General features: G+C 34.5%; 1 protein-coding gene across 1 annotated transcript; it reads left to right on the forward strand.

Moving 5' to 3' along the window:
• LOC109711725 (KH domain-containing protein HEN4-like) lies at window positions 5,114–13,867 on the forward strand. Its single transcript, XM_020234918.1, has 8 exons — window positions 5,114–5,169; window positions 5,701–6,417; window positions 8,927–9,271; window positions 9,398–9,649; window positions 10,517–10,813; window positions 12,550–12,620; window positions 12,690–12,804; window positions 13,367–13,867. The coding sequence occupies exons 2-8, from the start codon at window positions 5,755–5,757 to the stop codon at window positions 13,508–13,510; spliced, it is 1,887 nt and encodes a 628-aa protein (XP_020090507.1). The 5' UTR covers window positions 5,114–5,169; window positions 5,701–5,754; the 3' UTR covers window positions 13,511–13,867.

Below are 14,672 nucleotides of genomic sequence, written 5' to 3' on the forward strand. Positions count from 1 at the left end.
TATCGTCAACACCAGCACATGTCACTTTCACCACCTTCGTTATAGTTAGAGAGATATTTTGATCTCACCTGAAAATTTTTTATTTTTTTAATGTGTATTTATACTATTTTAGCATTTATTTTGATATTTTTTTTATTTTTACGTATACGTTTATCAAATATAAAGTATATATAGTGTATAAAACATGCAAAAACTTTTCAAAATATGAGCAATAGGATTCAAAATTCTTCTAAAATTGTATTAATATTTTTACGATCTTTTTCAAATCAATTTGTATATATATATATATATATTTTTGAGAGTGTAAAAAATATTAAATCATTGTCCAAATTAAGTCCAATTAATTTGAACAATAATAATTGGGGAATAGTAGTATAGTTAGTCTATATTTCAATTTCATTAATAACTTTAAATGAATATATATTTTAGAAAAAAATTATTTGATATTTTCAAATAAGTCTCACGTGTATTGCACGTGCATATGACTAGTTACTTATAAAAGATGGAGTTTTAAAATTTTCACATATTAGCAATATCATTAATTCAACTTCAATGGAATAAATCACTCTCGTATAATTTTTATTTTATTTTTGAATTATCATAAAATATATTAATTTTTAGTCATTGAATCTAATCCAATGACTGACAAATTAAGTATTTGTCACTTTTTTTACCTAAATTGCCCTCAGTTAGTATGTATCAAATCCAATATTTTATACGTGTACCTTATCTCCTAATAACCGTCACCGACATAATATTCATATTTCATCTTATCAGAATTTATATCTATATCTATCTATATCTATACTAATAAAAGCGTGAGTTTTGAATTTTTTTTCTTTCCAAAAATATCTTTATTTTCTTTACTAATATTAAATGTCCAGTAATTTTCAACCAATCATTTCAAATAATTCACTAAGTAATAATTTATTCTCAAATTCTCAAATAAAGATATTAATTTTTTGCCATTAAATCTCATCTACCAATTGAAAATAAAAATATTTATCACTTTTTGTGACAATAATACCCTCACATTTATATCATATTTTCTATCTATGTATTTCTTAAATATTTTTCTTCTCACGCGTAATATGCGTACCTGTCAATTTTTTCTCAACATAATATCTGTGAATTCTTACCAATCCTTTTTTAACGTAATATTCGTTAATTTCTTAAATATCTCATTAATTCATCTATCATACACGTCTACCGCCTACACAATATCCAGTTAATTTTTCAAATATCTCATCACCTATCATACACACCTATCACCTACAAAATATCCGGTTAATGTTTCTCACACGTAATATTCACGTGTTTCTCAACTATCTCATTAAAATTTTAATTTTTTCTCATCATTTCTAAAATATTCTCTCAACCTATCATAATTTTGAATTAAATATATATCTCCATTACCCTCGCATTTGAATTTAAATCTTAAAGTATATTAAAATTAAATTTTGAATTTTGAATTAAGCATGAATTTCTTTCCGAAAATATCTCTATTTTTTTTAACTAAAGTTTCATGGTCAGAAATTTTGAACCATTCATTTTAAATAATTTATTAAATTTTGGATTTCTAAAAAATATATAATATCTTCACTACCCACGCATTTGAATTTAAATCTTAGGACTTGTTTAGTTCAATGGTGGAATTGGAATGGATAATGGAATGGAAATGAATTGGAATGGTAATTGGAATGGCCCACTTCTCCAAGACATTTGGTTTATTTGTAGATTAAGAATTGGAATGAGTTATTCACATTTCATTGTTTGGTTCGTATAAACTAAAAAAATTATAGGATACTATAATACTAATTTTACTCTCAAATATAAATTTATATTATTTAAAATTTATGAAAAATATAATATTATTCTCTAATAAGTTTTTCAAAAAAAATATCAAATTTATTTTTAAAAACTTTTATTGATGTGGGTTAGGAATAGAATTTTTTTTTTTGTATGAGAAAGGGGTGAAGAGAAGGAGGGTGAGATAGTCACATGGGCTTCGAGAACTTAGTGGGCTTCCGGAATGAAATCTCAATCTGGGCTAGAAGATCGAAATCAAGTTGAAGGCTAATGGGCCATTCCCATTTTAGTCCGGAATAGAAATCCCAAACCGATTCATACAAACCAAACAAAATTAACCGAATTTGATCAAACCGATTCTCATCCATACCCAAAATGGATGAACCAAACAAGCCCTTAAAGTGAATCAAAATTAAATTTTAAAAATTTTAAATTTTTTGAATTTAAATCTTAAAGTGGATCGAAATTAAACTTTAACTTTTAAATTAAACATAATTAAAATTTTAATATTTTTACTTTAAAATATTGATATTTAATATTGAATTTGTCAGAAACCGAAAAATAAAGTGAAATATTCAATATTTCTCCCATGTAATACCCGCCAGCTATCTACGCATAATATAAAATTTTCATCATAATATAAAATTTCCTCCACTACCTAATTTTATTTCATCATAATATTTATTGATACATAAAGTATATCTTTTTTTTAATACTTTCCCATCTCCATCTATATGTTTGTTAAATATAAAGCATATCCTTTTTTATTTTCACTATACGTTTTCTCAAATATATTATTTTTATTTTCCCAAATATATTATTTTAGTAATATTTTATTCGTTCCTCATTGTCATCTCCGGTCGCCTTTGCCATAGTTGGAAAAATATTTTGGCTCTATCTAATTCATTTTAACGTGTCATAATATAATTTTCTACCTCATTTGTTATTCGCATACTTTGTTTTACTTTTGGCTAAATTATAGAAAATTCCCTGTCAAAACCCGATTTTTTTACTTTTCCCCCTGTCATTTAAAAACCTACACTTTGCTCCTTTGTAAAATAAAAAATGTGCACTTCACCCCCTACCATTAGGGTTCCGTTATAAAATATTATTTCATGCCAAAAATACTCCTCCGCCATCTTCCCTATTGCTTCGCCTCCCGCCGCCTCGCCACCTCGCCCTCCTCCACTGCCTCGCCCTCGCCCACATCCCCTTCGCCGTCCTCCGCCACCTCGCCTTCGCCGTCGTTGTCCTTGCCTACCTCTCCATCAACGCCTACCTCTATTTCCTCCCTACTGTCGCCGAAATCAAGGGGCGGCGAGGGTGCAGGAGGAGAAGGGGAGCAGGTGGAGAAGAAAATGGAGAGAAATCGTGGCCGATCGAGGAATGAATCACGGCCAATCGAGGCAGCGGTCGAAGAAGATGATGGAGGAGACGAAAATGGTGAGGGGCAAAATGGTCATTTTACACACCGTACCCCTGTGAACATTTTTTATTTTTAAGGAGGCAAAGTGTAGGCTTTTCAATGACATGGGGAAAGTGAAAAATCGGATTTTGACAGGGAAGTTTTATATAATTTAGCCTTTACTTTTTAAGATTTTTAAATGCTAATAAGTTGCATCTTCATAACCTCTCATATTAATTGCGCAAGTCATCGTACTTTCGACACATTGTTGTCGTCCTCACCGGCGACGACACATTATCGTCCTCAACTTCGTCGATCATCGTTGCTTGTGCTAGCACATCATCATCGTCACCTTTGTCCGCACTTCATCGTTATCCTACTCACTGGAACAATTATTTTTCTGACAATTGGAAAGGTATTTTTACACGTTGCATAAAATATTAAAAATATAATATATACTGTTTAAATTTTTTGAAAAACTAAACGCATAACTTTTAATTTTTTTAAAAAATTTAATTTTTTCAAACTTCTAATAGACGTAGATTAAGTACCACGAAAACTTAAAAACCAAATAATATTAAAAATTCTTTTACAAATAAAAAAAATCTTTAAAATGATATTAGGGAAAATTCAAAATAATATAATAATTCAAAATCATAATAAATGGAATAGCTCAATGTGCAATACATCACGTATGATTAAACATATATAGGCATTACACAATTTATTTATTCAAAAAAAAAAATATTTTCTAAAATTTAAAAAGATAAAATATTAACAACCTTTAAATTTTAAATAGGTCATAAAGAATTAATATGATTAAAATATAGGGAAAACTTCAAAACCCCCATGTGGTTTCGTACTTTTACATTTTAGTACCCTGTGGTTTAAAGTATATCAAGTTAGTACCCTATGGTTTCGTACTTTCTCACTTTAGTACCCTGTGGTTTAAAGTGTATCAAGTTAGTACTCTGTGATTTTATTTTTGTATCAAGTTAGTACCCTGTGGTTTTTAAACCACATGGTACTAAAGTGAGAAAGTGCAAAACCACAGGGTACTAAAGTGAGAAAGTGCGAAACCATCGGGTACTAACTTGATACACTTTAAACCATATGGTACTAAAGTGAAAAAATGCAAAACCACTGGGTACTAATTTGATACACTTTAAACCACAGGGTACTAAAGTGAGAAAGAGTAAAACCACAAGGGGGTATTTGAAGTTTTTCCTAAAATATATTAAGAAGAAGATTTAAAAAAAATGCATAGATTCAGAAAAAAATTATCTATGATTTAAAGTGCACATATTGGGAAAATGCTGTATACTCGGTTTGTAAAATAAAATTAAAAATCGAAACAACAAAAGAATTTTGTAGATTTAAAACTATTTGCATTTTAAAATTCGAACAATACAATAATCATACGAATTCAAAAAAAATTACACTCTATTATCTATACTATTTACAAAAGAGTGAGTTTTTACATTTTTTTTTGCCAAAAATGTCATTCATTCCACTCCATTTCAATTAATCTAATCCATCTTTTTTGAAATAAGTTACTTCCAGCAGTAGAATTTAATTTTTTTCTATAAATTATAAAATTATAGTTAATCAACACTATTAAATCTAATCCGACGGTTAAAATATAAAATATTTGTCATTATTTTTACCAAAAAAATTTCTCTATTTTTTAATTATTTTAATTTTTTTGAAAATTCATTCGTCTCGCTCGCTATGCCATATCGTACATGTTTTCAAAAATAAATAACCCTCTTGACGTTTTCTCTCTCACGCACGGGCGGCCAGTCGAGATGGCCTGCCGCCGACGCCACTAGCGGCAGGTCCTTTGTGCTTGCCCTAAGGGGTCCTCGCTGTCTCCCACTCAGTCCCACCCCAACTCTATCTATTCCTTTCAGACTCTCGGCCCATCAGAAAGAGATGGAGAGACCCCCTCAAGTGTAGGCAATTTTGAAATACACCTTTTTTTAAATCGATATCTTATCTACTTCTATTATTTTACAGATTAATTAATTTAGTATTCTTCGTCTAAATGAAAAAAAAAGTTTAGGAGATTAATTCGTAAATGATCTAAAAATAAGTAGCCGTCATACATTTTTATCTTAAAAAATGTATAACAACACATCTTTCATAAAAAATTCCATCATATAATTTAAGATAGAAAAACTCTCTTCCACTATAAATGATTTTCAAACAGATACTTAACTATTACATATCACATCTTTCATAAAAAATTAAACTATATGATTTAAGATCGAGAATCCTCTATAATTATAGGAGACTTTGAAATAAAATTTTCTTCACTGTACGTGACTTTAAAATAGAGCTATGAATAATTATGTATTTATTTTTAATTGATATTTTTTCGATTTTTATTTTTTATTAATTAATTGATTCAATTTTATTTGATATTGAGCAGTTAATTAATCTATTTTATAAAATTTAATTGATATTTAATTGATATAGAGCAGTTACTTGATATAGAGGAGGACCACGAAGTAGAAGAGTGTGTGGCGAGCGAAGCCATGGAGGGCTCCGCCGCCGCCGCCGACCACTCCGCTCCCTCCCCGACCACCCCCTCCGCCTCCGCCTCCTCATCCGGATCCAAGCGCCCCCACCCCTCCTCCACGGCCGCCGCCGGCGGCGGCGGCGGCGGCGGCTTCCGCGTCCCCGCGCCGCAGCTCCCAACCGCCTCTGCCTCCGAAACCCTTTTCCGAATCATCTGCCCCGCCGATCGCCTCGGCGGCGTCGTCGCCAAGGACGGCTCCGTCCTCGCCGAGCTCGGCGCCGGCGCCGCCGCGATCAGCGTCGACAACCCCGTCCCGCGCTGCGACGACCGCGTCGTCGTCATCGTCGGCGAGTCCCACCCGAGGAAGGATCCCGCAGCGACCGCGGATCACGAGGCGTCCCCGGCGCAGCGGGCGCTGGTTAGGGTTTACGAGAGGATCGCGCGGGGCGAGGAGGAAAGGATGGGCGGTGGCGACGGGGGAGGAGGGGAGGGGAAGGAGATGATGATGCAGCGGCTGGTGGTCTGCCGGCTCCTGGCGCCGGGCGGACAGGTAGGATGCGTGCTCGGGAAAGGCGGGAAGATCGTAGAGAAGATCAGGCTGGAGAGCGGGGCGCAGATTAGGGTTTTCGGGAAGGAGCACCTGCCTCTGTGCGCTGCTCCCAGTGATGAACTTATCCAGGTCAGTTTCTCAATCTACTCATTGTCGTCTTCCATGCTAATTCATGCCACTAATTTGAGGATGCTATTATTTGGAAGATACTAGGTATGGTAAATTTGTATATGGGATTAGTTTTTGTAATGAACAAACAGGTGATTGATTGGTTGCTAGCCTTTGCTGTCATTATCTAGCAATGGTGGATGCCTTATTGTAGAGTTTTAGTTGTTATCGAGAGAATGTATCGAATGTATCGAATGCGTAGTTGCCATGGTTTTGTAGTTTTACATTGTACCAAACCTCATGCTAAGGAGGAGAGAGAAAAAAAGTGACAGAGGATTTTGAGATTGTGCTACTAGACTTCTTATTCTGTTCATTGTTGTCGAACTTCTTAGGTAATGCAATGGAACTATTGTTATTTTCATCCAAGCTGTTTATGAGATAAGTCAAATAATTAAATCTATCAGATGTGCTCTAGGTTAGCCAAAAGAGGCAAAAGAAATCCATTTATCGAAGGAATATTAACTTGTAGAAATGAAAGTTTAGGTTCTTTTAAGCGAAAAGCATCCAAATATTCAGGTAAGGGAAGGAAAGGGAAAACATGGGTGAAGAATAACGAAGGAATGTTTCAGGTCCAGGTTTAGAGAAATAATGGAAGTTTTGGCTCTTTTGGTTTGCAATAGTTTTCATTTTTCCGGTATTTAAGTAACTACCTTCTATTTTTGGCTCTTTTGGTTGCAAAGTTGATAAACCATTAGGAATTATGAATAGCTAGAGAGAGGGTTCAAGTTTAGAGATAAAAGATAATTAGAAAGTGGCAGAGGACACTGGTCTTTTTCTGAGAATGAGCAAGAGCTAGTTTAGGAGGAAAAGGAATCAGCAGAGGTTGAAGACGGGGCATAAACCCATTTGAGTGAAAAATTAACTTCCATCTGGAACCCCTCATATGTGGCCACCGTAAGGAACATGCACAGAGGACTTATGAGTGCTAATCTTGTTTCGGAAAGTGTAAAACATAATATTTTTCAGCCTTAATTTTCTCTTGCCACTTCATGCATGCCTTTTAACACGTTGCTATTCCATCTTGAACTTAGATGCGGCATACTACAAAATTATTTGAATATCTCCTAGGATTGAAAATGCTAGTTCATGCTTATGATATAGAATATTTGGATTACTACAAGATGGTTATGTGTCATGTCTTAATTCATGATTGTAATTCACTAAATGGTCCTCGGCAACTGCTTAAGCTCACTAATTTTAATTAGATGATTCACTTTGAAGTCGGTATTTATATACCAAGGAACTCTAAGAATCCTCTGAATTGCATCATACTAGTATTCATTAAAGTGTTCATAATTAAATAGGCTTAATTACACACTATTACACTGTACTTTAGTGTTATTTTCATTCGCTACATTATACTTTTTTTTTCAAAGCCACCATTGTATTATTGTATTTTATCAATCTTTACGCTATATTTAGATTTTTTTTACTTTTCTACCTTGAACTGTTTTCTTTTCTCATAGATATCACTAAATTACTTTTTTCTCGCCAATCTTTACATTACTGTTAACAAATCTATTGTTTTAGACAAAATTTAACAACTTCATTGTGAGACACTGGTTAAATAGTAGAAAAAGATATAAAATAAATCTCCATGATAGACTTATTAAAAGTTTCTATCAAGTTATTTTTGATTATTCTTATATTTTTTATATGCATTTTGCTATTTGTCATGTCAAAATGAGTTGAATATATGCTCTGCCACTTTTAACTAGTATTTATGAACAGCTTCTATATAAAAGTATAGGTTTGTTGATTATAGTGTAGGGGGTTGAAAAAGAGGAATAGGAATAGTTGAGTGGTGCCTTTGGGGGCGGAAAAAATAGTATAGTGTAGGAAGTGAAAAACCTGTAAAGGACAGTGTAATATAGTGTAATTAAGCCATACCTTAATATATACACTTTAAGAACCTTTGAAAAGTGGTTGTATTTAAACACATCAGTATATAGTCTTTGAAGTCCATTTTTGCCAATATACCCATGGGTCTTTCAGGTCCATTTGCCAATGAATAAAAAGTGTGTATAATTTGTTGTTTAATCAAAAGTTATGCTGTTTAAACTTTTAAACTTTTAGTGATTAAAGTTATCATCTTATAGGACCTCTGTTGGCAAAATAGAACTAATGAAATTTGATTGCTAGCTATGATTTTCTGAAAGATTGGTTTTCTTTTTTTAATTACTGAAATTGCTCTGTCATTGGAATAATTAAAGCTGCAATTTTTTTTAATAACATCTTTGTTCTGTGGAGATGGTCGGCCATACAATTTTCTAGAATAATAATCGTGAACAGCATGTCTGTTGGTGAATGTATTATTTATCAGTCCATTAATGTTCTCATGGATAATTTTATCGTACTACTAGCTATCCTTTTCTGAGTATATTACATAATATAGATGGCGCTGTTTGTACAGTTGGTCCATTCCATTTGCTGTATTCGAAGTTTTACTAATTAAAAGCATGTTTCGTAGATTTCTGGGAGTTTCTCTTCTGTAAAGAAAGCACTGCTATCGGTTTCAAGTTGCCTTCAGGAAAACCCTAGATCAAGCATAACTAACTTTGCCTTTACAAAATCTGCGCCAATGAACCCTTATGGTCAAAGAAGCTTTCCACCTAGCTCAAATGTTTCGCATAGAAAGGTAATTGAAGAGGATGTTATCTTCAGAATGTTGTGCTCCAGTGATAAAGTTGGTTGCATCATTGGGAAAGCAGGTGCTGTTGTTCGTGCTTTACAAAATGAAACTGGTGCTCTTATCAAGGTTCTTGATTCTGTTCTGGATTCAGATGAGAAAATCATTACTATATCTGCACGTGAGGTGTGTGCTGGAGTGAAAATTTTTCAAATTTAAGAGATATGGTACATCTTATTGTAGCCATTGATTTTTTTGGTTAGTTTTATACAACATCACCACTTAATAGTATGATGTTCTTGATTTGTGTAGAACTCTGAAATGAGACATTCTCCAGCTCAAGATGCTGTGATGCGTGTACATACTAGACTTGCAGATGCAGGCATTGACAAAGGTCCGACTGTTTCTGCAAGGCTTCTTGTTCCTGCACAGCAGATTGGTTGTCTTATGGGTAAAGGTGGTACAATTATTGCAGAAATGAGAAAAGAGACTGGTGCTAGTATTCGAATATTTTTTAAAGAACAAATACCAAAATGTGCTCAACCAAATGATGAAGTTGTCCAGGTACAGAAATCTTTTGAACTATCAATACTTTTCGTTTCTTTTGTCCTCAGAAGCTTGTATACGGGTGGCAAAGTGTCATTTGTCTGCGCCTTATAATTCTACTTGTACTGTTCTCACATGTTATAATGAAATAGGGCATAAACCTACTGAAAAAACTACTAGTACTTTTCCATCTGTTCTTTACGAATTATTTATGTGATGTTTTTACTTTAAGTGACTAAGCATTTTCTCTTTCCTTTTCTGTTTGAAATTTTTGTGAGGTGATGTTGCTCAATTTCTACGGATCACCATGCTGTCTAAGCAGTAAGATTTCATTAATATATTACAATATGTTGCTGAAACTCCTATAGTGGCAACTTACTATTTGGGGATGTGATTCATTTTCTCTATATTCAACTCTGAGAACCATACAATATATGACCAAGTAAGGAGAAGCCAGTGTGATCTGCCTCTCTCATCCTGAATAGTCCTGCTTCAGTGTTTTATTTTCTGTTAGTGGAAACACGAAAATGAATACTTGTCAAGGATGCTTTTCGTCTTTGTTAGCACTTACCAAACTTGATGTCCATTAATTATGTGGTTTTCTTTTTAAGCTCACTAATTTTTGTGGTTTTCTTTTTTAAGTGATCATCTTAATTTCCTCCCTGTTATTTTCACTTTGGTATACTTTTTTTTTGGGGGGGCAATTTCCGCTGTTGTCTGCTTCCATATAATTGAAACTTTAGCCTTCTGAATATGGTGTAACACACAAATTGCAAGACCTAAGCTTCATTATCAAAATCAGAACAGTGAATTCAACAAGAAGTAAACATTGAAAAGAACCTTGTTAAGACTTAAGAGCAGTAACGTTTTGTACCTTGTTGGTAGGTAACTGGTAATTTCCAATCTGTGCACGATGCATTGCTTCGCATCACTGGCAGGATTCGGGAGAACATAATTCCCGTAAGGATGGATTCAATGACAGGCATTAACCAGTATTCACCTAGATCAAGACAAGAGCCAACACCTTCTGGGCGTTATTCTACACCTGGTCTCTCTCTTGGTTCTGATCCTTCAATCGGTATCTCTAATTCAGCAGATCAAATCCCCTTTTACTATGGGAGCCAAACTGCAGGATCTCGTCCTTTTGTCGATCGTCCTTCACCAAGATCATGGGCTCCTGAGGTAAAGACTTGTTTTATTAGTTTATCTGTGATGTAATCTTCCAATGCATCCTAAAACAGCTAAATGGAATTTAAATTGTCAATGTTGTTCTGGTATTGAAGCATGGACCAGCCATCAGATTTTACACAACCATGCATAATCTGATTTATGCTGTGATAGAAGAACACCTGCTCCCTAATTTATCTCCACTTCTGGATTGTGATTTCCAGTATGGCCAGATTGGACAAGTGAAAGTTTCCATACTAAGTAAAGTCTTAGGGCTGAAATATTTTCGGCAATACTCTATGGAGACCCACTCAACCATAGCCCATAGGCCATTTTGAAATAGGCCCTTAAGGCTTCACTTATTTTTAATTGATACCTCAACTTTTGTTTGTTTTGATTTTAAGTTTATTTCATCTGATAAATGGACGTTGTTACTTTTGATGGTTATTTCGTCAAATTTTACAGCTCTATTCACTTTTAGCTGTCAAACCCTAGTGCAAGTGGCAAAGAGCTTGGTAGTCGATACCTGAGGTCCCAAGTTCGAACCCTATCGCTTCACATTCCAGCTGAATTTATTTCTAAAAAATGAACGAAGTGGGTAGCATGCTACCTTTATCTCAATAAAAAAAAATGCGGGTTTTGTTAGTAAGTATTGAAATGAAGCTAATGGAACCATTAGTTTCTATGGAATCCCCAATAGATGTTGTGAAAATGATTCAAATCAAATCAAACAAAAATTAATGGGATGTCATCAAAATGCTTGAGTGTTTGCAGCACATTTGTCCTGACTTTTAGTAATAATAAGATGGGTGTTTGGCAAACAATTAGTTCCCGATTATGGCTGGAACAGGAAACTGAAAAAGTTGTTGGGCCCCGGAAGCAAAAGGTCCAATTTTAAGCTTCTGCTTCAAGGTACAACATTAAGCTGTTGCGAAACTTTAAGAAGAAACTGTTAGAGCTGCTTCTAACAGCTCTAATTGAACAGCACATTTGTGGAATCTCTAGTTTGGCAATGCATGCCCTAGGATTTTCAACAAGTTTGGCTTTCAATTTTTGAGCTCTAACAATGACCTCTTAAGCTATTATAGTGCTGGCTGTTCTGGGACACAGCAAAACTAGATTTAATTAGATATTAAATATATAGTGTATTTTCTTTCCTAAGTCATATTATGAAACAGCTCATGACATAATATTTAGTGTGGCCTTGGTGTTGAAATCCTAGAATATCATCAGGCAATTATCTAGCGAGGATGATTAGGGTGTAGAGTTATTTTGGAATTGCTAAGTCTGCCATAATAATGTGTTCTGTGGTATTACATACATCAATTGCCAGCTCTTTTAATGTATTTGGGATTTCTTATTTAATATTTTAGACTAGAATTTCTTCATACTTAGGTCCTGTTGTAATCTATGCAGTTGTCGTTTCGCCTTGTATTTCTCAGCCACTCAATTTGGTCTCTCTTTATGTTACTAGCACCATTTTTTATCAATTAGCTTAGATACTTTTAACTCAAGAAGAGTACTCTTGGTACTCTATTGTATAATTTTTTTTTTTCATGTGATATGACCGTGAAAATCGATAAAAGTATGTGGGGACATGTCTGAAAATGTCAGAAGGTTGATAAACAACATACTCTTTTATTGACAGATACCTTGTCCTTATATCGATATTGTTTGGAAGTCCTTTAACTTAACATCTGGAGTAAATGCTTAAGTTTCATATGGATAATAAAGTGCCTTATTTTTGATAGGTTCCTAGCGGCGGAAGCTTGAAAGGCACTCCAGATATGGGAGAAGGTTTCAGAGGTGGAACATTTGGAAGGTATTGCTTCTAATTACCTGAAAATATTGTTGTGCATGTTCCTTCCCCTAATATGTTAGCATTTTTCAGTGGAGGAAGCCAGATAAATGTGCAAACAAGCACAAAAACGGAAGTTATTGTTCCTTGCCAGTATCTGGGATTCGTCTGTGGGGAGAATGGTAATGACCTTGCTGAGATAAAGAAGGTAATCTCTCTTTTCTATCTAATCTACAAGAATTCCCAGCAACCATTTATTATATGTTTCAGACGCAACTAGATATAAAATCTGTATGCATATAGATATGTTTGTGTGGGGGGGTATCTGTATGTGTGCGTTGATGTTTTTGTGTAAATCTGTGTCTCTTTGTACGTGTGAGCTGTATGCTGTGTGCTTTATCTGTGCACAAGCATCTATGTATTTGATTGCACATTAGACTTGATAGACACAGGAGACAAGCGGTTGGAATTGGGACAGCAGGAGGAAGATACTTGAAAGAAAAAAGTGGGTTTAAGGGATAAACATACCATATGTAACTCACTAGTTAACCTGGTTTATACAAATTTAATAGAAAAACCATTCTGCACAACTGAGGATGATTGGCACTGCTTCCATGTAAATGACAAGAATATGTAAATTACAAGAGCTCAGAGCATAAACATATTCAAGGAACTAATATGCAGAAAATCCTTATTCCAACTTTGAAATAATCTGTTAAAGCTTCAATGCAGAAAGCATGGTTTCTCTGACTCGCTTATTGTTTTTTTAGATGTCAGGTGCTATGGTCACAGTTCATGATGCAAAACTTGGAGAAACAGTAGGGAAAGTCACCATATGTGGAACCCCTGATCAGACCAAGATGGCACAAAGTCTTCTCCATGCTTTTATCTTGTGTGGGCTTTTCCCTTCTTGATGCTATGCTGCATGTGGTCTTCTCATTAAGCTAGAAGCTACTTCTCTCAGTAGGTTCTTTCTTCTCCTCTCCCCGGCAACCCCCATCCCAGCACCCCCCCCAGCCACACACACACAAAAGAACAACACACTTCCTTTTTCAATTGAAATAGCTGTAGGATTTTTCTCAATGCTAGCCCAAATTTTAGCACAGCTTCGCCTTTCTTCATGCGGAATCACAAGGAGAGGAGCTGTGATGTAAATTTTTCTGGCAAACTGCCTTTCTGTTTGCATGCCGTCTCTATGTAGACACTCTTAATTGCTCAATCTATATTATCTACTGAGAAAGCATGTTGTTTTCCTGGAAATGTTTTCTCAATCATTTGAATTCTTAGATGATTACTAGTCAAGTCCTTGTGCAAAATTTGTAGAACCTGAACTTCTAGTTAGCTTGGGATTTTAATTTGGTTAACAGCATTATTAAATTGGGTTTTAACAATGACTAAAGAAAATGAGACTTGAAGCCATGCTTAAGTAGTATGAATGAACAAGGGGTGGCAATAGTTGACACCGCACAAAAGCACAACTCAAACCCAACATGAGATAAGTGGGTGTGGATTTACCTTCAACAGGTTGGGGTCACAGTCATGTTAACTCAATTATGATACAAACCGATGGTGCCATGTTACAGGTTGACACGTTAACCGAAAAATGACGTGATAATAACCCGATTAGTTGGTCTGGTCACAGGTCATGTTGACATATAACACAAGCATGGCATGTATTCCCAGTGTTTGAACTAGTTTTACATAACTAATCAGGTATATCCAGAAGGTATCTCTTTTATTTAGTCGTTGGAATTGGGGTGCGATGGTTTAATGATCTCTATTTGTTAAAAAATAATAATATTTCGTTATTCATTTTGTGTTTTTGTTGACAGATTACTTGTGTCCTATTCTGTCTTGCCGTTTTTGTCATATTATATTCATATTAGCTGGTAATCATGCCATTTTGTGTTACCTGTGTAAATTGGTCATGTTCGTGTTTGGGCCTTTTTACACGATTAATCTCGTGTTGTGTCTGTGTTAAGCTATATAACTATTATACCTAGACCCTGACACAACATGAACATGACATGCCAACAGGAATTTTTGCTCATACTAAGTATGATAGTGTTAGTCAGC

The sequence above is a fragment of the Ananas comosus genome, linkage group 6 (genome assembly GCF_001540865.1).
Source record: "Ananas comosus cultivar F153 linkage group 6, ASM154086v1, whole genome shotgun sequence".
Lineage (NCBI taxonomy): Eukaryota > Viridiplantae > Streptophyta > Magnoliopsida > Poales > Bromeliaceae > Ananas > Ananas comosus.